Below are 24268 nucleotides of genomic sequence, written 5' to 3'. Positions count from 1 at the left end.
AGAGATTAAGGCAAACATGCAATTATCAGGCTAATAGCTGCAATAGTTTTAGTTTAATCAGTAATTTTTATAAAGGGCAACAAATCTGCAATGTAAAACTAAGACAATTTTCACAATCATTAAAATGGTAAAATGCACCAAGAAAATTCAAATAATCTGTAGCATAGCTAGCATTTAAAAGACTGTATAATAATGTGTAAATTATGCTTATTATTAACCCACATAGAATAATCACTCCATTTTGGCTCCTTCCAATCCACAAACACACATTGCTTTCAAATTATATCCAAACTCAGAAGAGTCATAAATCAAAAACCACACAGATTCCTGTGTTGATCTTGAACAACAGCTTTATTCTCATCAGTGTAAAAAGAAAATTCAAAACCAGTACGCTGAATGTAAAGTAGTAACACATTAGGGATTGCAGGATGACCCATGTGATGGAGAGAGGATGCAAAACTACTCACAGACAGGGACTGAAGCTTTACAGTGATATAACACTGCAGAAAAGTGTTTGAAAAGAACGAATGAGTGATAAATAATAATTCAGGCAAGTACATTATTTACAGTTTCATTTAGCGTGAAAGCATTCAGTCGCATCCTGAAATCCTAAATTAAATATATAATGTAGAATAAAACTGAGGATATGCTGAATTAAAGTAAAGGAAAACTTGCAGCATATCTTTAAAAATAGACAATGAAATACTGTTAATTTGTAATATATTTTATAATGCATATTTTATAAACTTTATTTCTATTGTTTTTGTTTCGTGTTTTTCATAGATTATTATGATGTGTGTGCTTGTGTATTCATTCACATGGTGATGGACTGGCATCCCAGCCTGGATGTATGACCGCCTTGTGGCTGGGACCCTCACCAGAGCCACTGCTACAATGACCAGGATTAAGTAAAAAGGAATCTTTTGTTAGATGTCACCATATTGTTAGCCTCCAGGTCATCAAAACATGCCAGGATCACGTTATGAATCATTTAATTTCCTTTCCAATTCAGCAAACACCTTCCTGCTGATTTCATCCACTTCATTCTCTACCTAAAGAAATGCAGCATAGAAATGTGTGATGATTACAAATGTTGTCTAAAACGTAACCACTTTCATCCCTTTTAATGTAGCATATTGTTTGCCATGTTGCATTGTCCATCACTAAAATAATGTCTCTCACCTGTTCAACATCATCCACCTCTGGAATATAGAACTTCAGCATGTTCTGAATGCCACTTTTCAGAGTGACTGCGGAACTGGGACAGCCTGTGCAAGAGCCAACAAGCTTCAGCTTCACTGTTCCATCGTCAAAGCCCATAAAGATGACATCACCACCATCCTCCTGTACAGTAGGCCTGAAAACCAGGGAAGACACATCAACATGCTTTTCCAGTCTTCTTTGCTTGTATAATGGTTCACATGACTCACAGTAGCTTTAAAGAATAAGCCAAACTAGTCTTTAATTTATAGCATAGGATATAGCATGCTGTCCTTTCCTTTTAATACTTTAAGAATTCATATTTAAAATGGAAATAAAGCACAGTGGTTTGCAGTATTTAATTTGCAGCCTTTAGATATCTCACATAGCGAATACATTAAATGTTATACTTGAGATAATCAGTATCTCAATATCCATTTTCGTTACTGGTGGACCTGGATGATCATGTTTAGGCTGAAGTTTCTCCACAAGAGGACACTATTAGCACTTAGATATTTTTTATCTGTTCTTAATGAAAGCTTGGAAACTGGGGTTGTCATACATTAATAAAATTAAGCTACAGTGGACACTGTATGATCATTAAGCATATATTTATAATCCCAATAAAAAGTGATTATTCAAGTTACATATATTCCAGGAAGTATATTCTTCCTGGAAGTTCAAACCAATCTGGCCATTTCCCTCTGACCTCTCTCATCAACAAAGTGTTACTTTTCCGATATTTTCATGTTTGATGTAAACATCACCTAAAGCTTTTGACCTCTGTTTTTTTAGTTTTTACACTGCTTTGTTGCTGTTGTATTATACAGTGGGGAAATTATTTGATCACCCGTAGATTAATTTGCCCACTTGCAAAGAAATTAAGGGCCTATATTTATTCTATAATTTACATTTACTCTATATACCTGTTTAGTTTAATGTCAAAAATGCAGCTTTTCTGAGCAACAGTGCATTAGGCTTTATGCTATAACATTTATAATTATTAGAACAGCACTGTATTTTATTAGTACAAGGTTCTGATTAGTGTCTTGGTACACAAGTCACAGTGCTATACCTCCCATTTTACTGGTTATATTAGAAAAAACTGTCAGCAATTAGGCTAAGTAGTAATAGCCTGTAAGATCAATTTTCACAAGGTTATGAATACATGAGTAAATAAAATAAATAAATTACCTGATTCGAGTGTCTAAAAGCTCTTTAATCATTAAAACAATCTCATCATCCTCCTCTGACACATCTAGAAAAGCAGAAAACAAATAGATCTGAATATAAAGTATATCTCACCATGTCAACGTTATAAAAAACAATGTAATAGGCATAAATTGTTATTTAGGCTATAACCACTGAAGCAAAAAGACCCATGCTTCTAATTGTCTATCTTAATTGCGTTATTATATGACCAAAGCCATTGTATAAACACACAGTTGAAAACATCTTTATGCCACTCAGTCTACTCCTTAAATACATGAATTACAAAATACGAGGGAATGTCCGCACTTAAATATGTCGGCATAATGTATCATTCATATAATTTCTAGCTTTCTCAATCAATTCAACTCAAGGCTCTTGTCCCCCAGGGAAGAATATACCTAAATGGTCTGAAGGAAAGACTGATACTGGTTGTCTGAGATGACTGCTTCCATAGCACCGTTAAGTGTCAAGGACAGGATTAAGATCATACCTTATCGTAAACCATACAAGAAGTCTCTGAGACATTATGTGACAAAACAAGTATGTCAACCTGAGCATCCATTAAAAAAAATCCATTACTCATTATCTACTAACTGTTGTGTAAAAACAAACATGTTGATTGGTTGATTAATTATGTTTGGGCTAAAGGATAAATGTGACTTTTCAGGTAAACATTTATTTGAAGGAAACAGCTACACATGGTGACTCAGAGGTTACTCACAATGACCACTGTTCTGGCATAACTCCAGTTACCCAAGCTGTTCCATGAGACTCTGCAGTGCTTTACTTACTGGTCTCTGTGTGTGCTACTCCTGTTGTCACAAGTTCTCCACTTTCAAAAAATTTTTCGATGATCTCAATAGCATGCCGTTTAACCTCTGCCCACTCCGCGTCATCATTCTGGGATCAGGATTAAAAAAGGCATTAACTCTGTTTCATCTACTGTTACTGTTTTTTTATTAAAAATGATTGACAAACACTGAATGCTTAACAATTGACTGATACCTTTGTAAGCGTGATGAAATCAGGGCCAAAAAACACACTTTTCACCCCTTTAAGCTGAAAAAGATTTCTGCACAAACAAAAAAATAATCTAATCCTACAGTCTTAAATCAACAATTTGTGCCAAATCTGTGTTACAGGAAATGATACACAACCAGGCTAAGGAAGGAGAGACTATTACTGCACTACGTGGGAACGAAAAGAACAAGGACAAATTGAACAGGCATAACATAATATGATAAACACAGATAAGCTGTCCTTCGTTCTGGCCTGTGTTGCCATATTCTCTGTCTGACTGTAATTTCACAACAATCAGTACATAGAAAAAAAAGCACTAAAACGTTCCCATTAAAATTATTTTATTACATTTTTTAAATCAAAAACTTAATATGTTCATTTTATTGATCAGAACTAAAAGAAGCACAAATTAAAAGATATTACCTGGCTAAAGGAGAACACTCTGCAGAACTTAAATTTGGGAAGTCTAGTGTTCCTGTTCCTAGCACAGGCTTCCCAGGAAGGAACTTTAAACTCCTGGGATTTGGGGTGTCTTCTGTGTAAACTGACAGCCATCTTGCTGTTAAAAAAAGAATAAAGGAAAAAGCACACCCTGTGTTTAAAAGGCTATAAAAGCATCATGCTTGTTAAATAAAAGTGAACTGAATCTAAAATCTATTCCAGCAACCACAATTTACTTCCATTAATGTAAAAAGATATGGCATCTGCATGGCACTGATTAGTGAGGTCAGATCGGTTACATGCTACCAAAAGATACATGTATAGATAATGTAATATTGTATTTAATATTAGATATATGGAAGTGTAAAATAGCTCACCTAAGAACGGGTTGTACTGTGACTGCTGAGCTTGTACACTGTGTTTTTGGACTGACCACAGGGAGCGGCACTGACCTCCATCTTGCACTGAGAACCTATGGAGATTATTTTATTTCTTTGTTATTTACTGATCCAAACAACATAACCCATTTCGAAATGAATAGTAAAACACTTCATTCCATGTCTACTGTCAGCCAGAAAAAATATATATAAAATACAAAAGACAGACAATAAAGCACTGACGCAGGAAGGAACATTTCTAGTTATTAATATCTTTTTAAATGTTCTATTATACCTGTCAAATCGTAAAAAAAGCAAGGAAACGTTCACTACCATTATCCCTACTTGCTGTAATCTCTTTTCTCTGGTTACTAATTAATAACCTTTATTATAATCTAATAATCTTAATCTTAATATAACACTTAATTGCACTAAACTACACAGCAACACGTTAGTGACATTAGGGTATACGGTACAATGATGTACACGGGGTATACAATTGAGGACATAGAAAGACGTTTCTATATTATTATACAGAAAATTAATGTTAAGCATGCTTTTATTAGAAGAATTACATTAACTATTTAATATACGCAAGTATAATTTATTATATATATAATCATATGATATGATCGTATGTGCCTATGGTAATTCTTTGCCTATGTGACTTTTTTTTTTTTTTTGCTTAGTCATGTTTATATAGTTGAGTAAAATCTAATAAAATTATTTTTATCATATTGGCTAGGTAATTCCAGATAACCTTAAAATAAATGAAAACTGCAGCAAATTCTAGGAGCATTCTTATATTTAAGATGTAACGTTATGTTGTACAATCATTCTGTCCCAAGGAAAGATGCACATTTATGTTCATGATCATGTATGGAAAATTCTAACAGTAGATCTGTAACTGGAAAATACCAATAGTAATAAATCGTGTATTGTAAAATAGTATTATTTCATCTGTTTTTATTCGTATTATTAACTGTTGCTCCTTATTGTAATATCTGCAATTCCTGAAAAGTCCTATACTTCTCAGCTTAATAGTACACTTTGCATTTGTCTCCAGTTCTCTGGTTTTCCTTCCTTGGATTACTTTTGGTATGTCCTGACCACTGCAGCCTGGGAACATCCCACAAGAGCTGAAGTTTTGGAGTTGCTCTGACCCAGTTGTCTAGCCATCACAATTCGGCCCTTCTCATAATAGCTACATTTTGGAGGTGGGTATGATACATAAACCAGGAAGTGAACTTTTTTTTCCTGAAGTTGATGTGTTGGAAGCAGAAATAATGGGCAAGCATCAGGATCTAAGTGACTTCGACAAGGGCCAAATTGTGATCGCTAGAGAACTGGGTCAGAGCTACTACAAAACTGCAGCTCTGTGTGATGATCCTGGTCTGCAGTGGTAAGGACATACCAAAAGTAATGCAAGGAAGAAAAAACGGTGAACTGGCGACAGGGTCATGGGTGGCCAAGGCTAACTGACGCACATGAGGAACAAGGCTGTACTCTGATTCCATAGAAGCGCTAGTGTAGATCAAACTGATGAAAAGGTTAATGCTGGCTGTGATAGAAAGGTGACACACACCATATACACACACACACACCTACTCAATATTAGGCAGCTGGTCATAATGTTATGGCTGATCCGTGTATATTTATATTTTAATTCTATTTTATTTGTACATTTGTGTATTCCATCCCAGTATTTGTTTGTTCGTTTTTCTTTAGGTTAATTGTATTTGTCCAGTGCAGTTTTCCTTTACGGAAGTGAAATCTTTCGATTTTTTTTTATCCTTTCACAGACTGTCCTAAAGCATTTCTTATTATTACTGTATACCTGACAAATACAGTATGAATTTGAGTCACTGGTTAAACTGGTGCGTTTTGTAACACCACAAAAAAGTTTACCTCAGCTAACATATACAGTACAACATGACAGTGAACCTTTTTTGTTCAAGTTTATTACCATTAAAATGAAAATGTCGCCAGTTTATTCAAATACTTATCTTAAACTGCTTGTTTTTGTGTTTGAACATGTAAGTGAATTTAAGAAATAACTTAGCGAGGTTCATTTAACGAGCTAACTTTATCCGCTTGAACTCCTCCAGCTGGTCAAGTTCGATCATTAAACTCTACGCTATGCAAAATAAAGTCCAAATGATCACTGTTTTCTGAAACAATTCAAAGCATAGCAATGAATCTGTACTTTTTGTTACTAACCCAAAAGAGCGCGAGGACTCCCGCAGGAGCTTCCGGATTGTGCGCCTGCAGGACGCCGCCGCCATGTTGACTGTTTTGATATTTAGGACCCAACGCTAGTTATCTAACATATTTCCTGTTAAACCAACAAATTATGATAGATATCACCGTTTTACAAATCGTTACAAAGTATAATTAAATAGTTTTTAAATGGTGTGCAGAAATTCCTGGAAACGTTTAATTTTAAACAATGTTACTTTTCTCGACAGGGCAGTTAATTAGTCAGCTATATCAGAGTAGCGCTATCACGCGTGACTGTGAAGCTCTGAAGCGTGTGTGGACTGGAGTTTTGTGTGTGTGTGTGTGTGTGTGTGTGTGTGTGTAGACTGGAGTAGAAGGAACTGTTTAAATCAAAACAAAACAAAAAAAAACGAAAAATCGTTTTCCTGAATGTGACGTGCCAGTGGTGCCCTACATCTCCATTGCCTTTTTTTTCTCACTGTCAACTATTTGGATGCACCTACACTGTACATTTAATAATAATAATAATAATAATAATAGTTTTTACTTATATAGCGCCTTTACAATGAGTGAAAACTCAAGATGTAAGGAACTCAAGTGAAAAGAAGATAATATAAACAGACATTAAAGTACTGTAGTAGAAAACAATTAAGTCAACAAACAGACAAAAAAGAGGGACAGACATGGAGGGGACAGGTGGATTCAGGTGTAACATTCGGAAAACAAGTGAGTTTTGAGTAAAGATTTAAATACTGAGATGTTATTAACAGAACGGAGAGAGTGTGGTAGAGAGTTCCAAAGTTTGGGAGCAATAACACTAAATGATCTGCTGCCCATTGAAGAGAGGCTGTACCGAGGGACAGCAAAAAAGCTAGAATCGGAGGAACGTGGTGAACGAGTCGAATGTAGGGAGCAAGCAGATTAAAAAGATAAGTGGGAGCTAAGCCATTTATAGAATTAAAAACGAGAAGAATTTTTAATTTGATACGGTAGGCAACTGGGAGCCAATTTAGATCATACAAGATTGGGGTTATACAGTATAAGCAGAGCATTTTGTATGAGTGGGTATTCTAGTCACAGAGTTTTGAATATATTGTAATCTGGAAATGGAGCTGGCAGGTAGACCAATAAAAAGGGCATTACAGAAATCAATGCGTGATGAGACGAATGCATGGATGACAGTTTCAGCATCTTTGGTACTGATGAAGGGCTGTTGTTGGGCAATGCGGCGTAAATGAAAGAATGCGTGAATGATTTAATGTGAGGCTGAAAGGAGTGTAGAGTCAAAGATCAAATTTTTGACAGAAGTAGATGTTTTGATGTGAGAGCCAGCAATCTCACAGGTGAAATTGGTGGAAATGTTGCTGGTGAGTGCTGGGGTTCCGATAAAAATTATCTCAGTTTTTTCCATGTTGAGTTTCAGAAAGTTTAAGTTGAGCCAATCTCTAATGTCCTTCATGCAAGCAGAGATTTTGTCATTTTGGGCAAATGGAGTAGGTGTACAGATAGAATAAAGTTGAATGTCGTCGGCCAAAAAAGTGATAGTTAAGACCATGACGTTGAAGGATCAGACCGAGTGGGATTATGTAAATTGTGAATAATTTATACTGAAGGAATCCAAACTATGACAGAACATATATTGAATTATGTAGCAAATAAAAAAGTGCTAACCCAGAATATGTGTTATATTTAACTTTCATAAAGTAGATGGGTTTAGCCTTGATGGCAGCTTGGCACACTCATTGCATTCTCTCATCAGATTCATAAGTTGTCACCTGAAATAGTTGTTAATTCACAGTTGAAACAATTACTTAACAATAACTTGAGATCTTTTATTAAAATGTATTTTGTATTGTTGTTGTTGTTGTTTTGGTCTGCTCCCTATCGCCGGGTCGCCACATCCGTTCCGCATACCACCTTGACCACCTGATTAAAATTATTTGTGTTAGTAAGAAATAGAAGGCGGCACGGTGGTGTAGTGGTTGGCACATTGGTGTAGTGGTTAGCACTGTCGCCTTGCACCTACATTTCTGGGTTCGATTTCCGGCCAGGCTCGATTCCCGTTTCTGTGTGCTTGAAGTTTGCATGTTCTCCCCGTGCTTGGTGGGATTTCTCCGGGGACTCTGGTTTCCGCCCACATTCTAATGACATGCATATTAGGCTAATTGGCGTCACCAAATTGCCCGTAGTGAGTGAGTGTATGTGTGTGTGCCCTGCGATGGATTGGCACCCTGTTCAGGGTGTACCCTGCCTTGTGCCCTAAGCCTCCTGGGATAGCCTCCAGGGCCTGAATACATTCTCTCATCAGAGTCAGCTGTAACAGTTTTTATTTACAGCCACTAATAAATAAGGCTTTATCTCACCATCAATACTGCACTTTTTTTTCTACAGTCTATGGTTGCGCTCCATGTAGGAGTGGTTGTGGAGGGCACACAAGACTTTAAATACTGTACATTTGTTAACAAACACTGGCAATTTGGAAATCTATCATCAATCTATCAGTGCAATCAGTCTACACACTTTTATGTTTCCTGGTCCCTCTCTCACAGTAAAATGTTCAAAATAACATTCATTTTGAGGTTTTTTAAAAACCTCCTGATTAAAAAACAAATAACTTTTCATCCATTTCATTTTGAAGCTTCAATTGGGTGGTTTTGTAAATGTGCAGTGGCAAACAAATAAATACTCATAAATTATGTGCTCTACACATAAATCTACACCAAAGAGTTTAATTTATTTTAAATGCACTCTAATATTAGTCAATATAATTAGACCTTGTCCACTGGGAAAAGTGTCCATTGGTTGCTCCTTAAAAAACAATATTATAGTGGCCTTCAAAGTAACTGTTTATCACCTCTGTTTAAAATGACAAAGCACATGACTGCCCTGGTGCTCTCCATTCAAAATGCCATCTTCTGCTGTATAGACAGTCAAAAAAAACACTTTTAATTTGTCCAGAAACTTAAAAAAATTAATTTTGAACACTCCCAGCAAGTTTTTTTTCTTTTTACTTTAATGTGTAAAGTGGTAGCTGAGTTAAAAAAAAAAGTGTTAGACCAAAGCAAACAGTAAGATAAAGTTAACCCAGCCCTAGTGCTCTCATTCCTGCCTTTTGACAGGGTGATGTTTTGCAAGGAGTGGTTAAAGGAAGCAGAGTGCTTTACCTCTGTAAAAACAGAAGCGATGGAAGAATGTAGTTTGGTTGGTGGAAGACACAGGTTACTAGTAAGAACTTCTCTTTAGGACGAAAACTTTTAGTAGGCTTACTGAGATGCTAAGAATAGGAACGCAATGAGGCTCAGCACTTGGCTGGTTAGCATCTGTTCAAAAGAGACTTACTGACAACCTTAAAATCAGCTCTGCCAAATCGTTTGGTAATTCATCTGAAGAGACATGGCATACTGGATTTTATTACCCATCAGTCTCAGTGCTGTCTCATTCATCGGCTGCTGGATGGTGTAAGTCAAACTTTCTTGCTCATGTACAGTATAATATTGGATTTCTAAGAAAATAAACACTAACTTGAGGTCTTCTATTAATATGTACTTTGTGCAACCTGTCTAAATTATGTTAGAAGGTCAAATGTACAGTTGAACAATAGAAAAATCTTTATTTAGGAGAAATCACATTTGGGTTTTACAGAATATTTAGAAATTACAATTAACTAAAACATGGATTTGTTCTTAAAATATAAATAATATGATATACTCAAATGGTATTGTAATTCTTAGTTGAAATCTAACTTTTCCTGTTTTCTAACTGTTAGTGTAGCTGACTTATATTGATTATATATTGATATATATGATTTATAAACTTATTGAAAAAGAACAGGACAGGGATTACTGGAGTTTTTTTCTGTTATACCATAGCTCAGTAATTCTCTATCTACAAGTTCCGGGTTATTCATTAACCATTCACCTACGCTGCTGTTAAGGGCTTGGTTTATTGTAAATAAAGTATAGTAGGAGTGGGAGGATATACAGAACATTTGTACAAAGTGGTATTTAATTGATGTCATATATTTCTTTTATAAAAATTTTTATATACATTTTTGCAGGTATGGACTTGCATTAAGATTCCACCATGTCTGCTCACTCAGTAATTGGTATGTCCCGGTAATTTTTAGCATGTTATCATGTATTTCTATTTTCTTATCAACTGTAGTTAAGAAACTGAGTTCACATACTTTGTGTCTGTACAACTATGTACAGTACCAGTACTATAAGACACACATTGCTTTAATTCTTACGATTCCATAGTTCTGAATTACTGAAACATCCCTATGTCACAATGTTTGAATGTAGTTGTTGACACATGTAGGTTATTCTGACCTTCAAATGCTTTATTATATTCTTTTACTTGTCAGACAAACACATGGTTCTGAGCTAGAATGTAGTGTTTGCCTTATTGCTGTGGGATTTGAGCCTGAGCTTTATTAACTGTCTGTGGAGCTTCTTATGCGCTTCCTATGTACATTCCAGTTTTTATTTTCTCCTGACCTCCATGGTTATGAATTACCTACTATATAAATGGTTCAAATATAAGACTGTGTGATGATGAATTGATGTCTTGTCCAGTTTGCGGGCCGGCCCAGAATAAATCCACTGTGACCCTGAACTGTTAATCAGCCACAGGAAATAAATGAATGTTTTCTGGTTTTATTCCTTAGTAAATCTCTTTTACAGGGAATACAGCGACTCATGTCCTACAAATGAAACTGAAAGATGCTGCACAGGATATAACATACCCACCATAAGGTTAGGCATCCTATAATCATCTTGGAGTTCTGCCACTTTGGGTTTGTTATTTCAGCATTAACATGTATTTTTCTTCTTACATTTTAGTGGAAGTGGAACCCAATTTCCAGAAAATTCATTGTTTAGTGCTACAATCAATGGGGCTTCATTTTTGTGTAAGTGTCATACAAATTAATTTTTTACTAATGTAAAATATTTTATGACACTTTACATAGATCAGTTGAACATCTATGCCATGCTATGAAAGTAAATGTTTATGTAGAGTAAATAAGAAAGCTTATGTATGACCTTTACTGAATAATTCAAGTATTAAAACGTTTTATTATAGTGTACTGCACATTTAAGCCCAGTGTGCTGGGATAGAATCTTTATCCACTGTCTGACAAGAATAAATCAGCTTCTGATGTATTGAACAATACTAACTATTAATGAATGATACTGTAAATTCTTCCTTTTTTCTAGTTGTGGTTTTCAGTGTTTTCCATCATGCACACATCCTGAAGAAATGCAATGCTCACCACCTCACCAGCAAGTGTGCTATGGTCTTTGGTTGTATTGCTGCAGTCGGTGCCTTCGTGGCTGGAAACTGTAATGTAAGTATAACTAAAAACTGATTAAAGCAATGAATATTGGGGGGGGGGGACGGTTCTTACTCTATAAGCAAACTTATATCAATAAATACATACATACATGCATACATATATATACATATTAAATATATATATATATATTTTTTTTAAATATATATATATTATATATATATATATATATATATATATATATATATATATATATATATATATATATTAAAAACTGTGCATTGGTTTATATTTTGAAGTATTTGTTTATCATGCTCATAGAAACCATCATTTGCTTCTTGGCCATAAGCTGTGATTTATTTATTTAATCACAACCTCTTCCCTGTTGTGTTGGACTAATGGCACTTAGTTATTAACCTAGTTAACCCAGTGTAAGTATGTATCCAGTGATGTAAACATTAAAGCACTTTTTGTAAATCGCTCTGGATAAGAGCATCTGCCAAATGCCTAAATGTAAATGTAATGTAAATGTATTTATTTGGTTAGTTGGGTGGTTGGTTCGTTATTTGCTGTAGGTTAAGAAAATAACTTGTAATTCATATTCAAATACCGAGCAGCATTAAGGTCCTTGTGTTTAAAACTCTTCCTTAACTGGATCAGGTTTGTCAGGCTCTGCTGTGGGAAATCTGCATTCCTGCAGTTTCTATATTTCCTACCTTAACACAACTGACCAAAATGTTATGCTACGCTATTAAAAGATTTTAATATAAAAGAATGTGTGCTATACTTGTTAATCATCAGGCACATATTTAAAAACTTTATTTTTTGTGGGGGAACTAAGCAATGGGCTGCCAGACACTTTTCTTCTTGTCTTTGATTAAATGCTAAAGCAGCAAAAGTGTGTGTACTATAGCCTAGCCAGTTTGTACTCCTCATGTTTTTTTGTTCAGTAGCACAAGAGTAACACAGAATGGTCATCATTCTAGGATCTTACAAGGATATACACACAATGTAGATAGGAGCAAATGTAATGTTTTTATACAAATACAGTAGTGGAAAACAGAACAGTAAATCAATATTTAATAAAAATTCTAATTAAATCTCCTAAACAAAACCCATTTAAGAACATAAAATGACTGTGTGCTTGTGTCATTTCACCCCATCCCCCCCCCCCCCTCCACCCCCACTTTTAGCCAGCAGAGCTGATATTTCTGCATAATATAGGTGCTGCTTTGAGCTTCATTTGTGTCTGCTTCTACACGGTGCTGCTCACATTTCTGACAAGCAGGTGCAGGCTAACTGGACTAGAGTGCTTTCTCTACCCAATACGGATCGTGTTCTCCAGCATCCAGGTCATAGTGACCATACTGTGTATCCTTTTATGTATGCATTACATACTCTATCTAGTACTATTAAGTATTGGTTTGACAAGAAACCATCTGGCTGTCTGTATTATTTAGTTATTTCTGGATCGATATGGATTTAATATCGTTATGATATAAAACTGTGGCTCCATGTTGGAAATTAATTTTAGCTCCATTTGAAAAGCATTTTTGTCAATGTGCATTGCTTCAAAGTAGCTTTGCATAAAAAATTATTCTGAATTAAAAAAATGTAAATGTTAAATGCATCCCAACTGATTATACCAAAGACACTTCTGGCACAGATAATATGGGTATAAATAAATTTCCCTTTTGTACTAATGTATGTAATATACATTAGTACAAAAGGGAAATTCTAAAATGGCCAATTTTAGTATATGCAATTATGTAAAACAGGACATTTTGGGGAACATATGAACATGAGAGTAATTTCTAAAATCATTATACAGGATGTCCCAAATGTCTCTATACCTCTTTGACAGCTTTCTGATCCATCCATGAGAATGATTTTAACAAGTTCTATGTCAAAGGAATTGTTAAAAGCTAAAAAAGGTTGAGTATTACAATTTCTGAAAGACATTTTGCTAAAAAGTGTTAATTTTACCTATGCGTAGAGACTTTTTAGAGACCCTTAAGTTTTAACCTACAAAAACTAGCAAAACAGCTCTTGAATGCTCAGATCACTTCACATAATTCTCTAGAATTGTCTCCCTGATGCTTAGATGCCGATTGCTAGAGCAGTCTCTGAAACCTGTTGTTGCATAGCAAAATCATCACACCTTCATGTATCCCACCGTTAGGACTGAGGTGTAAATTAGCGAGAATCAAGTTTGTAGATTACGTCTACAAGAGACTACATACCTCAACAAAACAATTAATGGATTGCCAGAGTGTGCCACATTCTGTGTTTAGTGACAAGCCAAGCTAAACATATGCACATCGCAGATGTAGTTGGTTGTAGTTTGTTTATATATTTCTTAATCTATTCCTTAACATCGATTTGTGTCAGACTGCATCTTTTTTTCTCAAAAGGAGTTCTTTTACAGGCACATGTCTGCCATTTTTGAGTGGACAGTCAGCATGAACCTGGAACTCTTTGAACTCAGCTATGCTGTGGAGTTTTATTCCTTTTCTTCTGCAGTGCTTTCAGTACTCCTCTCAAAAAGGGATGAAGAGAACACAATGATTTTGTCCTGACAACTGACATTTAGCCCATGCCTCTAGCTTGTTAAGCAACAAATCATTGTTATTTTTAAGGAGCTTACGATCAAACTTGAAAGTCCTAAAAGATATTTAGAGCAGCAAACCAGTAAACGAGTTTGTGACTCATCTTTGTTACTCAGGCATGTAAGCATTATTTTGCACAAATGAAATCCTCAGCCTTGGTTGGAATTTCTTTTCTGAAGTGTTCTGTAAAAGTTAAATATACGCAGGCTGTATATGTTACAGAATTATTTTTTTGTGATTCCTTATTTGATTATATATAGAATCAACTTTAAAGTATATATAGAGAAAGAAATTCTTATTATATGTCTGCAGTGGGGAAGTAAATTTTGTCATGATTGGAAAAAGCAAATTTTGTTTTGAATAGCCTACATCAAGACACCAGTGGGTGGCTAGCAAACTGACCAATAAAATCAACTGTTGCATTTAAGTCTATTTTTAAAAATTTATAATGATGTTCTGTATATGCAAATACCCCCACCCCCTTTGTTTTTTTATATGTGATCATGGTTAAGGGATTGCAAAATTCAGCTCCACCTACCAGTTTATATCAATAAACTTACCCGTGTTGTAAATTCCTGAGATATTTAAAGGTACAGGCCTAACTTGTAGATTCTCTAGTGGACTACTAGACTTTCTTAGATGTAGACTCAGTGTGTGGATATGTCGACTCATCACAACATGCTGTACCTTGTTCATGCTGTACCTTGACAGCATAATGCGGTTACTGAGGATGAATAAATAAATAATCAGACAATAAAAAAACTGTGAAAATTCAGTTTAAAGCAGGGTACTTTTAATAGGTCAACACGGATTGGAACTGTACATCTCAAATCAGTGTTTTCCAGAATTGACATCTAAAGGGATAAAAAGCTCTAAAAAAACTCATCTTGGTCAGAAGCTGACTCCGTCTATACTTTAGTTAATCCATGAGTGGGCAAATGGGTGGAACGAGCAAACCTACTTACCACAGTTACCACAAGCTAACTTAGCAAAAATGCTAAGGTGGCTAACATGAATTTATATAGTTTGCATTTGTTTAAAGTCCATCATCCATGCCCCTCTACACGTTGTCCCATGTCAACTATTACATTCCTTTGTTGTGATATTCTATTAGCTCATTAGATAAAGTGATGCATACTGTAGCAGACAGCTAGTGGTTTGACACCTGCAATGCAGCTGTCCCTCAAATCGGCCACACCCATAATTGTGTATAGCTCTATGGCTTAGTTTTTTTTTTTGTACCAAGATGTTCATTTCAGCTCTAAATTTAAAAATTTTAACATGGGGGTCTATAGGGATTGACTCACTCTTGGAGCCAGCTCCCAGTGGTAATTTTAGGAACAGCATTTTTGTAAGAAAATATTTGTCATAGATGGCTTTCGAAAAAGACCAGATAGCAAAAGCCCATTCTGTCTAAAAGAACATAGTGCAAGACTTGGGGTTTTGCAAAACTGCATCTAAACAAACCACAAAATCCGGGAGCAATATCCTTTTGTATTGACGGGCAGCTCAGTTGTTAAGGTGTTTGCCTACTGATCTTGAGGTTCTAACCCAAGCACCACCAAGCTACAACTGGTCTGCCCTTGAGCAAGGCCTTTAACCCTTGACTGCTCATATGTGTAATGAGATAAATGTAAGTCATTCTCGATAAGAGCATCTGCCAAATGACATAAATGTACTGTAAATGTAAATATGAGGCCAAGGTAGAAATGTTTGGTCATCATGCATACAGCCAAAACACAGTATTGATTCAGATTTTTTTATGTTTTACATATGATACAGACAATGTGTGCGCCAATAAAATGACTAATCTTGCTTCCTAAAAATTTCAAGTTGCTAACTTCACCTATTTTGAAGAGATGATCTTATATGTGTGCAAAAAATGCAATTTTTCAGCACTATGCTGTCTCGCTTTAAGCAATAATAATTAAAAATGGGATTTTTTTATGTTTATAAGTGTTGATAAAATCGGTGTAAGCCTCTAGAAGCATAGGCGCAGTAAAATTGTTGCTTAAATTTATTTTCTGGTATTAAAAAAAGCTTAAGAAATTTGTAATGTCTTTAACCATGTTAAATTCATGTTGCAATATCTTAACAATTTTGCATTTTAGAATAATACACTTTTTCAGATTTATGTTTTTTTCATGCAAATTCATATTATCTGAATAACAACTAAGATCACTGAGAAATTTTTATTCCACAAAGTTATGGACACTACATAACGGCATGAAATTGTATTTAGCAGTGTTTCTTTTCATCTGATAAGAATATGTGTATGGATATTTTGAAAATGAAGAACGGATCGGGAGAAGCATTAAGTAACATCAAAATGGTGTTATGTGATCCTATCTGAAAATTTACTTAGGTGAGACACTTTTTAGCACCAGTCCCATCTTTTGTCTGACGAGTGCAATGTTTGATGAAAACAGAACAAAAATGGTATCACCACAATTAATTAACACCAGCTGTCACGCATGGTGGTGAAAGGGTGAAGATTTGAGCTTGTTTTGAAGCTACATGACCTGATCAATGTGCAATCATTGAAACCAATCCTGCTGCAGCTTGTTCTGAGCTGAAGTTAGACAGTTAGAAGGGTGTACTTGCACACAGTTTCTGAATGTTGGTTTGCAGTATACAAAAAAATATTGATAATTAAATATTGAACCCTTTTTTTTTGTTTGTTTGTTTTGCTGTCATCACTATTTCTTTCTTTCTTTATTTATATTTGTATATATATATATATATATATATATATATAAATAAAATAACTCATGACTGTTGTTGTGGACAATTATAAAAAGGACTTGATAAAAAAGAAAAAAATGTCTCTTGTATTTTAGTTCTCTTATTTTTAATGGAGACATCCTCCCATAGGTTTTCGAACATTTTTGACAGTTGGACATTTTCATTTTGCCCAGAGACTGTACTGTTATGAGCGTTAGCATTAAGGTTAATTACTTCCTATAAATTAGAAACATGTGTTCAGACAAGTGTGTTTTCCTTTTTTATTTTCTTCTACCATTTCTATTTACACAGTTACAGTTGAATACAAACAAATTGCAAGGTAAATTATGTCAAGTAACCAGAGAATAATATGTATGGCATGCATTGATGTCAAGGGCTAATTTCACAAATATGACCAAGGTGTTTGAGCTTTAATTGGGGGATAAAGAACAGGTCTTTTTTTTTATGAGAAACCATTTATTTGTGATGTGAAGTGCTTTAAATACGATGTTTCCTTAATACTGTGAAAGTAAAGAAAAAGCACGAATAGTTATGTTAATGCAAAGCATGTCACTTTTACTTTGAAAGAAGGTAATATACATCCTGGAATTACAGAGATACATTATGAGCAAAATAAATTCACAATGAGTATTGTCTTCATTTAAATTCACCCAAAGTGATGCAAATAAGATGTTCACAATGCTGATTGTATAAGGAAAAGGTGAAAAGCACACCTAAAAGCATAGCTGTATATGTATTTACTATATGATTCACTGTAAAAATGTTCTATATTAAGCAGTAGTCCACATTACCAACAACTTCAAAAAGAAAAAGGAGGGGAAAAAAAAAAAACAACAACAAAGGAAGGAAAATACTAATGGAAAATAGAAACTGGGTTTTTAGTCATCCTCTCACTAAGTATCTTAATGGCAATGCATACGTTATAAATAGATGTAGGGTTAACACAAAAAGTAGAAGTAGGTCATCAAGCAACACTCGAGAATTCCAGCATAGCTGGAACAATAATCGGCCACTCTTCCAAATCTCAAACCCGGAGAGCAACCAAAGCTCATTTGTTACAAACCTTTTATGATATTCTCTCCACAGGCGCCTCTGCAATCATGTCCCATGCCAAACACCTCTAACCACAAAGCATGTTAAAATAGTTACGGCTCATAAAATTTCTGTGAATTAATCTGTCTACTCTTTTGTCCTTGCAGTTGCATTTTTTTTTACGCGCTTTTCATATCAATAAACATGAGAAAATAAAGAATAAAGGAAAGAACGATGTCTTTTTAATCTAAGCCGTAAACCTTTTCAGCTAGGGCACTTGAATTAGATTACGTAATGTCTGAATTCTAAAATATCATCTAGCATGGTTCGCATAGCATCTGTTGTTGCAGTCTCTCTCAAGGGTGAAAAACCATTACACTTTCTTGGTTCATTTCATATAGGATACTACAAATGCACGTGTGGGACATTTTTCGTTGTTTTTGTTTTGTTTTGTTTTTTTAAAAAAGAAAGGACACTACAGCAGTTGACAACTTAAACATAATAATGTGATGCAAATTTGTAATTTTATAAACCTACAACTTGAAAAGTCTTCTTCAAACCGAATACATGTTCTTTGTCGTAGAGCCACTTTTGCTAGAGGTGTCGTCATGGGACTGGTAGCCGATAATATTTTTGATGGGGATGTTCAAGCGCTCTTTGTATTGTTGCCTAAATAAAGGAAGAAGGACAAAAAAGTTACACAAACAGTGTGAAAGAATAGAAATATATAATTCTATACACTCTCGTCGTCAACCTTGTGTTCTTCAGATACATTAATAATGTGATTAGCCTTTGGGAGAACAGGGACAGACTGATGCATACAAAAGATCAACAGCAGTTTAAAACTGCTTCTACTGATAAGGCAACACTTCATTCATAGCAGTCAGTAGTCAGAAATCACTCACCCTATCGTTATAATAGCTTCCTTGTTTTGGCAGTTGCCTGTCCAGATGGATATTTTATCCCCCTTTGGACGAACATTAACTACTGCTCCACAAACATCCTCACTGGCTTCATCAAAAGACTCCCCAACTAAACACAACAGCTGTAAAACACATTAATAAATCTGTGTTAATGATGCACAAATACGATGCACTTTCATCCGGAAACAAACTTCTTCTGGGGGAAAAAAAAAAACTCACTGTCTCCATCCAGTAGCGATCAAGGTCATTGTGTCGCTGCTGTTTGCTAAGCGTCATTAACCACCTCCCTCCAAGTTTATTCCTGTCATCCTCCCACATGGGCTTGATGCCATCCTAAGACAGAGAGCAACCACAACATATACAGTGCGTGATCAGTGGATACAGAACTCTGGCTGAGACAGTTGTTCTATCAAAATAATTACCAGAAATAAAAATATATTTATTATACCTTAAATAAGCAGTAATCACAGCCAAATCCAAGTTTACTGGGTTGCTGTATGTGGTTATATAACCTGTACAATTAAAACAGCACGAACATAAGATACAGAACATAAGACATAGAAAAAAGCTAGTAGTGTTACAGTCACAAATGCCAAAATTTTACTTACGCCCAGAAATCTTCCACTGTGTCGAATTTGGAGATCAGTCTTAGGTTTTCTGTCCAGCTTTTGCTCTTATCATTTTTAAAATACCAGAGCGCCCATCTGCAGAGAAGACACAGTAACACTTAAATAAGAGATTAAATAAGGACTGAACACATGCAAGGGGCATTCAAGTTAAATTGTGACTTGTGCTAAAATTTCTCATGATTGTAGGCATAAGACCAATAGACATTTACAGAAGACTTCAAGCACAGTAAGATTCCTTCAATCCTTAAAAATCGACTTGTCACTTGTGAAAGAGACACATCTGTCTGTAAGAACTGTATATACAATTAATCACAAACCACACCTGCACATTACAGGAACTTGGCTGAGCGTTACTGCCACCTCTCCTGTACATCCCCCTCGGGAGAGTTTTCTGGCTTTTTGAAAAAACTTTCTACCTTGATGGTATTCAAGCACTAGTGAAACGCTGGAATAAGTGCACTAATGTAGCAGGGGATTATGAAGAGAGAATATTTTACTTTCATAAATGCGTTCTGTTATTCTGCACAATGAAAAGTCATGGTTTACATGGTCTGCTACTTGTACTTTATTACACTATTATTTACATTATATTTAAATGTTGGCAAAAACCATGCACTGTTGAGGGTAATAGAATTCAGATGATGCATGTTGCTTACACATGCATCATCTGAAAAGAGTCACCATTATATATTATAGAGAGGTTGAAAATATAAACTAGAATGGTAAAATGACTAGTAATAATAAAAAAAAATTAAAAAATGGCTCCAGAGTGCATTAAGTGTGATGCTCAAAATGAGCAAGGCTTCTCATTGGTGCAGAGAAAGCAGAAAAGCAAGCATTGTGTAGCAACAAGGCCGACAGCTCTGGAAGCACAAATCTCACCACGTGTGGTCAGCACTTCCAATTGGGCCATGTCACAGTAGCTCTGTCTCACACACATACAATCCATGATGGTGGAAGAAAACATGGACAAACTGACTGAGACACTGTGATGAGTGTAATGGCAGGAAAGAGAAAGTATGTTCTCTTGCCAGGAGGTATTTTATCTTCTGACCTGACCTGCAGCCTGCATAGCCATTCCTAACTTGAATATGATTAGGACATTCAATGAGACCATTGTGACTCTGTATGTAGTTCAGTTAGTATGTGGTAATTGTTTTTTCCGTTGGTTTAGAGAAAACGTGTTACCTGTTTTGCAAAGGGTGTTTAATGTACTGTTCGGGATTGGCAGCAGCTGGTGCGAGACTGTTTTCATTCGAGCCCTCTTCACTTTCAGGTCCTCGCTGCATAAACAATAAGAGTATTAATATCAATGTCAATGATCTTATAATATTAATACTTTTAAATGCAATTTATGGTTTAGATACAGAGCAAGGTAAATGCAGTATAATGTAATAATCAAACATGAGCGCAGAGCTCTGTAATGTCAGCATTAGGCAGAGAACCGAAGACTGGAACACTGTTATATCACAGGGACAAAGAAAACGTTATTATTATTTTTTTCACTAGTAATTTATATGATTTATTTATAAGCTTCTTATACATCTTGTAGTTCTTTGTTCTTAGCATGGCACTGGTAACGTTTGGTCAGTTTTCATTTTTTTTACCTTGTGTTTAATGACTATATGAAAGATATACAGTGCGCAATCACATCTACAATCTGCCTTTGTGTTACTGTCTATGTTGCTGCTGGATAAGTGGATAACTTGCTTCGGGATCAATAAAGCAGCCAAACATCCATCCATCCCTTATTCCTCCTGCACAATCCGTGCTGCACAGCCTTTTACACTCACCGCATGCCTGTGAGACAGTGAGTAGTAGATACGTTCAAATATAAAGCGGGTTGCCAAATGCACCAAACACACCCTCTACTGGCGGAACAACAGAACAACCCAGCTCATCAAGAAACCATCTCGTCGTACGTTAGCCTGATAGCTAACGTCTTTATTCATATCTACAACAACGCAGTATAAATCAACAACAAAACGTGTACGTAAAGAACTTTTAGCAATCCCGAATTCAGGATTATTTCATACTCGGTATGGATGGCGATGTCAGAGCGCTGTGCTGCGCTGTTACGGAGAGCTAGCAAAAGCTGCAGCCAACACACACGTGTCCAACTGGCCGGAATGACCGGCAAAACACGCACGCGCGCACACGCACATCAGTTCAAAATTATCCAACACAACGACCTACAATAACGACTAAATACGGTCTAAGGTGTCCGCCATAAGCGCCGTTCTCTCTTTCCCTACCGAATAAGAGTCACCGGCAAGGCCCCCGAGTCCATTAAAATCATCAGCTAGCGTTAGCTTAGCATCACCGCTCATCCACCCCAAGTTGAGAAGCAGACCGCGCTCCCCGTCTTTCCACACATACCAGAGCCGCGTGTCAGTCTGCGTTCAAAATATCTGAGCAAATAAAAAATATATAACACACACACAATCCGCAAACAAGCAGAAACACCGGCTTTATCGTTTTTCGAGGTATCTATGTTGCACCCCTTTCTTTCTTACCGGCTCCGAAGTCGCCATCTTGCCTGTAAAATTCTTCTGGCACTTCGTGACGTCACACTGCCAACCGGAACCTACGGCAACCCGCTGAAGTCACGCGGCCTCCTCCTGCACCGCGTCACTGGTGATGAATGAGTCAGTTCTGCAAGCCCACGCTTCAGCATAGCACCCAGTGTACTGTACAGTACTCAGCTCCAGCCACACGCATGTTCTCATCACGATGCAACTTACCAAAACCTATCGTCAGCTTCTACTGTGTTGTGTTCATAAAGTCCATATTAATTTAATATGTCAACTCTTTTGTTTGAACTCCTTCATGCAGGAGCTCCTGGACAAGCGGTCCGTTACTCCTTAAAACTCAAAAAGCATTTTAGCCATTATGTGTTTTGCAGGGCTTTTCTTTTTTTTTTTTTTAAACATTGTAACATTAAGCAGGATTGTGCAGTGTAGAGTAACATCCTTTTTTCAGCACAACCGAGGAAACATGATGACCTGAATTTTATTTTATTTTAACCAACTATACAAACATGACTAAGCAAAAAAAAAAAAAAAAAAGAGTCGTAAATGAGTAGCACTATTACACATGAACACATCTGCTTTGCGAATGTTATCCTTACATCTCTTTTGTTTTTGCTTTATTTATTGAACAAATAAATTTGTAAAATATAAATGTAAAAAAAAATTGTGTATTAAATATTCTTACGAGGAGGTGACAAGGTGGCGTATGCGCTGTGGCTTCGCACCTCCAGGTTTCGAGGATTTGATTCCCACCTTGGGCCATTGTGCATGGAGTTTGCATGTTCTCCTCGGCTTGACGGGTTTCCTCTTGGTACTCCTGTTTCCTCCCACAGTCCAAAGACATGCAGATTAGGTTAATTGGCAATCCCAAATTGCATGTATTGTGTGCATGTGTGCTCCGGGAAGGTATTTATTGAGATGGGTACCCCGCCTTGTGCTTAAAATTTGGAGATGCATCATCACTAATTGATTTTTAAATTGTATACTTACTCAGTATTACATATTATGCGGTTACTCACAGATTCAGTCAGTGTCACTTTCATGCTATTACTATGTTCTTTGCACAATTACTACTATTTTTACTGCATTTAACTTAATTTCACTTATTAGTATTATTCATAAATCATTTTCATTACTTGTGACTTATATGCTTTATGTATATGCTTCTTATATGAGGACTTCATGAACTTTTTTAATAATAAAAATTTTAAATATTATATTCCAGCCTTTCATTTGAAGCTCATGTAGATAATATTACCAGGATAGCATTCTTTCACCTCAGAAATATTGCCAAGATAATTTAATCAATCAATCATTTTTATAAATAGATTTGTCATGGGTAAAGGAGCACATCTGGGGGGCTCATGGACGTAGAGTATTATGGTGAACTGGTATGTTTAGATGCTGTCTTCACCACTCTCATTGATCACTCAGGTTTGTTGACGGTGAGGTGATTGTTTGCTTTACATCTCAGGAAGCCCTCATGTCTGTGTTTCCTTCTGGCTCTCTCTTTTAGTTATGCTGTCATAGTTAGTCCTGCCGGAGTCTCTGCTTGCACTCTTCAGTATATATACATTTACATTATACATTATATGACTGTGACCAGACCTAACTGTTATCTATCCTCTTCTGCTCTCTCCTGCTCTTTCTCTTCCCTCTCTCCCCCCCTCTCTCTCTCTCCCTCTCTCTGTCGAGCTACACATGTCGTTCCTGAGCTGCCAGTGATCCAGACTCCCTCTGCCCTCCAGACCTGTCTGACCCATCCTGGTGCCCCGCTTCTGGTTGAAGATCTCGTCACATGGATGCCCCGTGTGTCTCTTTGGGATGCGTCTGGTGTCTGGGGATGGTTCTCTCTACCTAGAAGACGATTCTGGCCTCGACTAGTGTTGGCAGCTGTTTCTCTGAGGACTTGACAGTTCGATAGTTCATACAAGTCTACCCGAGTTTTCAATAACTAACTGGACTCCAGTTATATTATTAACATCAATTAACATCAACTGTTATGCCTGCCAACCAACACACAGTATGAATGC

At 36.1% G+C, this 24268-nt stretch overlaps 3 protein-coding genes across 4 annotated transcripts; 1 reads left to right on the top strand and 2 right to left on the bottom strand.

Annotated features, from left to right (window-relative positions):
- Positions 1-332: 332 nt before the first annotated feature.
- zgc:110319 (uncharacterized protein LOC796111 homolog) lies at positions 333-6574 on the bottom strand. Its single transcript, XM_053501379.1, has 8 exons — positions 6471-6574; positions 4251-4345; positions 3856-3991; positions 3418-3484; positions 3204-3312; positions 2395-2458; positions 1183-1357; positions 333-1052 (listed from the first exon to the last, which is right to left on the bottom strand). The coding sequence occupies exons 1-8, from the start codon at positions 6533-6535 to the stop codon at positions 981-983; spliced, it is 783 nt and encodes a 260-aa protein (XP_053357354.1). The 5' UTR covers positions 6536-6574; the 3' UTR covers positions 333-980.
- Positions 6575-9644: 3070 nt separating this feature from the next.
- Positions 9645-17043, top strand: si:dkey-228d14.5 (uncharacterized protein LOC796266 homolog). Its single transcript, XM_053502512.1, has 7 exons — positions 9645-9928; positions 10528-10575; positions 11156-11227; positions 11315-11382; positions 11690-11820; positions 12960-13137; positions 14158-17043. Exons 1-7 carry the CDS (start codon positions 9864-9866, stop codon positions 14343-14345), a joined length of 750 nt encoding a protein of 249 aa, XP_053358487.1. The 5' UTR covers positions 9645-9863; the 3' UTR covers positions 14346-17043.
- Positions 17044-17366: 323 nt separating this feature from the next.
- On the bottom strand, positions 17367-22286 carry eif4e1c (eukaryotic translation initiation factor 4E family member 1c). Of its 2 annotated transcripts, none has more exons than XM_053502937.1 (7): positions 22221-22286; positions 20893-20987; positions 19684-19779; positions 19524-19587; positions 19295-19408; positions 19058-19197; positions 17367-18821 (listed from the first exon to the last, which is right to left on the bottom strand). In XM_053502937.1, exons 1-7 carry the CDS (start codon positions 22236-22238, stop codon positions 18707-18709), a joined length of 642 nt encoding a protein of 213 aa, XP_053358912.1. In that variant the 5' UTR covers positions 22239-22286; the 3' UTR covers positions 17367-18706. The 2 variants fall into 2 exon arrangements, with proteins under 2 accessions (XP_053358912.1, XP_053358911.1); XM_053502936.1 differs by lacking the exon at positions 22221-22286 and adding an exon at positions 21960-22121.
- Positions 22287-24268: the final 1982 nt, after the last annotated feature.

This window comes from Clarias gariepinus, chromosome 8, assembly GCF_024256425.1.
Source record: "Clarias gariepinus isolate MV-2021 ecotype Netherlands chromosome 8, CGAR_prim_01v2, whole genome shotgun sequence".
NCBI classification, from domain to species: domain Eukaryota; kingdom Metazoa; phylum Chordata; class Actinopteri; order Siluriformes; family Clariidae; genus Clarias; species Clarias gariepinus.
Note: the sequence above shows the minus strand (reverse complement) of the source record. Positions and strands in the feature narration are given on the sequence as shown.

Coding starts and splice junctions, on each gene's coding strand:
- eif4e1c (XM_053502936.1), bottom strand. CDS start 22,034: ATGAGCGGTGATGCTAAGCTAACGCTAGCTGATGATTTTAATGGACTC. Junction 19,588..19,683: donor ACAGTGGAAGATTTCTGGGC/GTAAGTAAAATT, acceptor TTAATTGTACAG/GTTATATAACCACATACAGC. Junction 18,822..19,057: donor GAAGCTATTATAACGATAGG/GTGAGTGATTTC, acceptor TCCTTTATTTAG/GCAACAATACAAAGAGCGCT.
- si:dkey-228d14.5 (XM_053502512.1), top strand. CDS start 9,864: ATGGCATACTGGATTTTATTACCCATCAGTCTCAGTGCTGTCTCATTC. Junction 9,929..10,527: donor TTCATCGGCTGCTGGATGGT/GTAAGTCAAACT, acceptor ACATTTTTGCAG/GTATGGACTTGCATTAAGAT. Junction 11,228..11,314: donor TATAACATACCCACCATAAG/GTTAGGCATCCT, acceptor CTTACATTTTAG/TGGAAGTGGAACCCAATTTC.
- zgc:110319 (XM_053501379.1), bottom strand. CDS start 6,535: ATGGCGGCGGCGTCCTGCAGGCGCACAATCCGGAAGCTCCTGCGGGAG. Junction 4,346..6,470: donor GAGTCCTCGCGCTCTTTTGG/GTTAGTAACAAA, acceptor TAATCTCCATAG/GTTCTCAGTGCAAGATGGAG. Junction 1,053..1,182: donor AGGTGGATGATGTTGAACAG/GTGAGAGACATT, acceptor GCATTTCTTTAG/GTAGAGAATGAAGTGGATGA.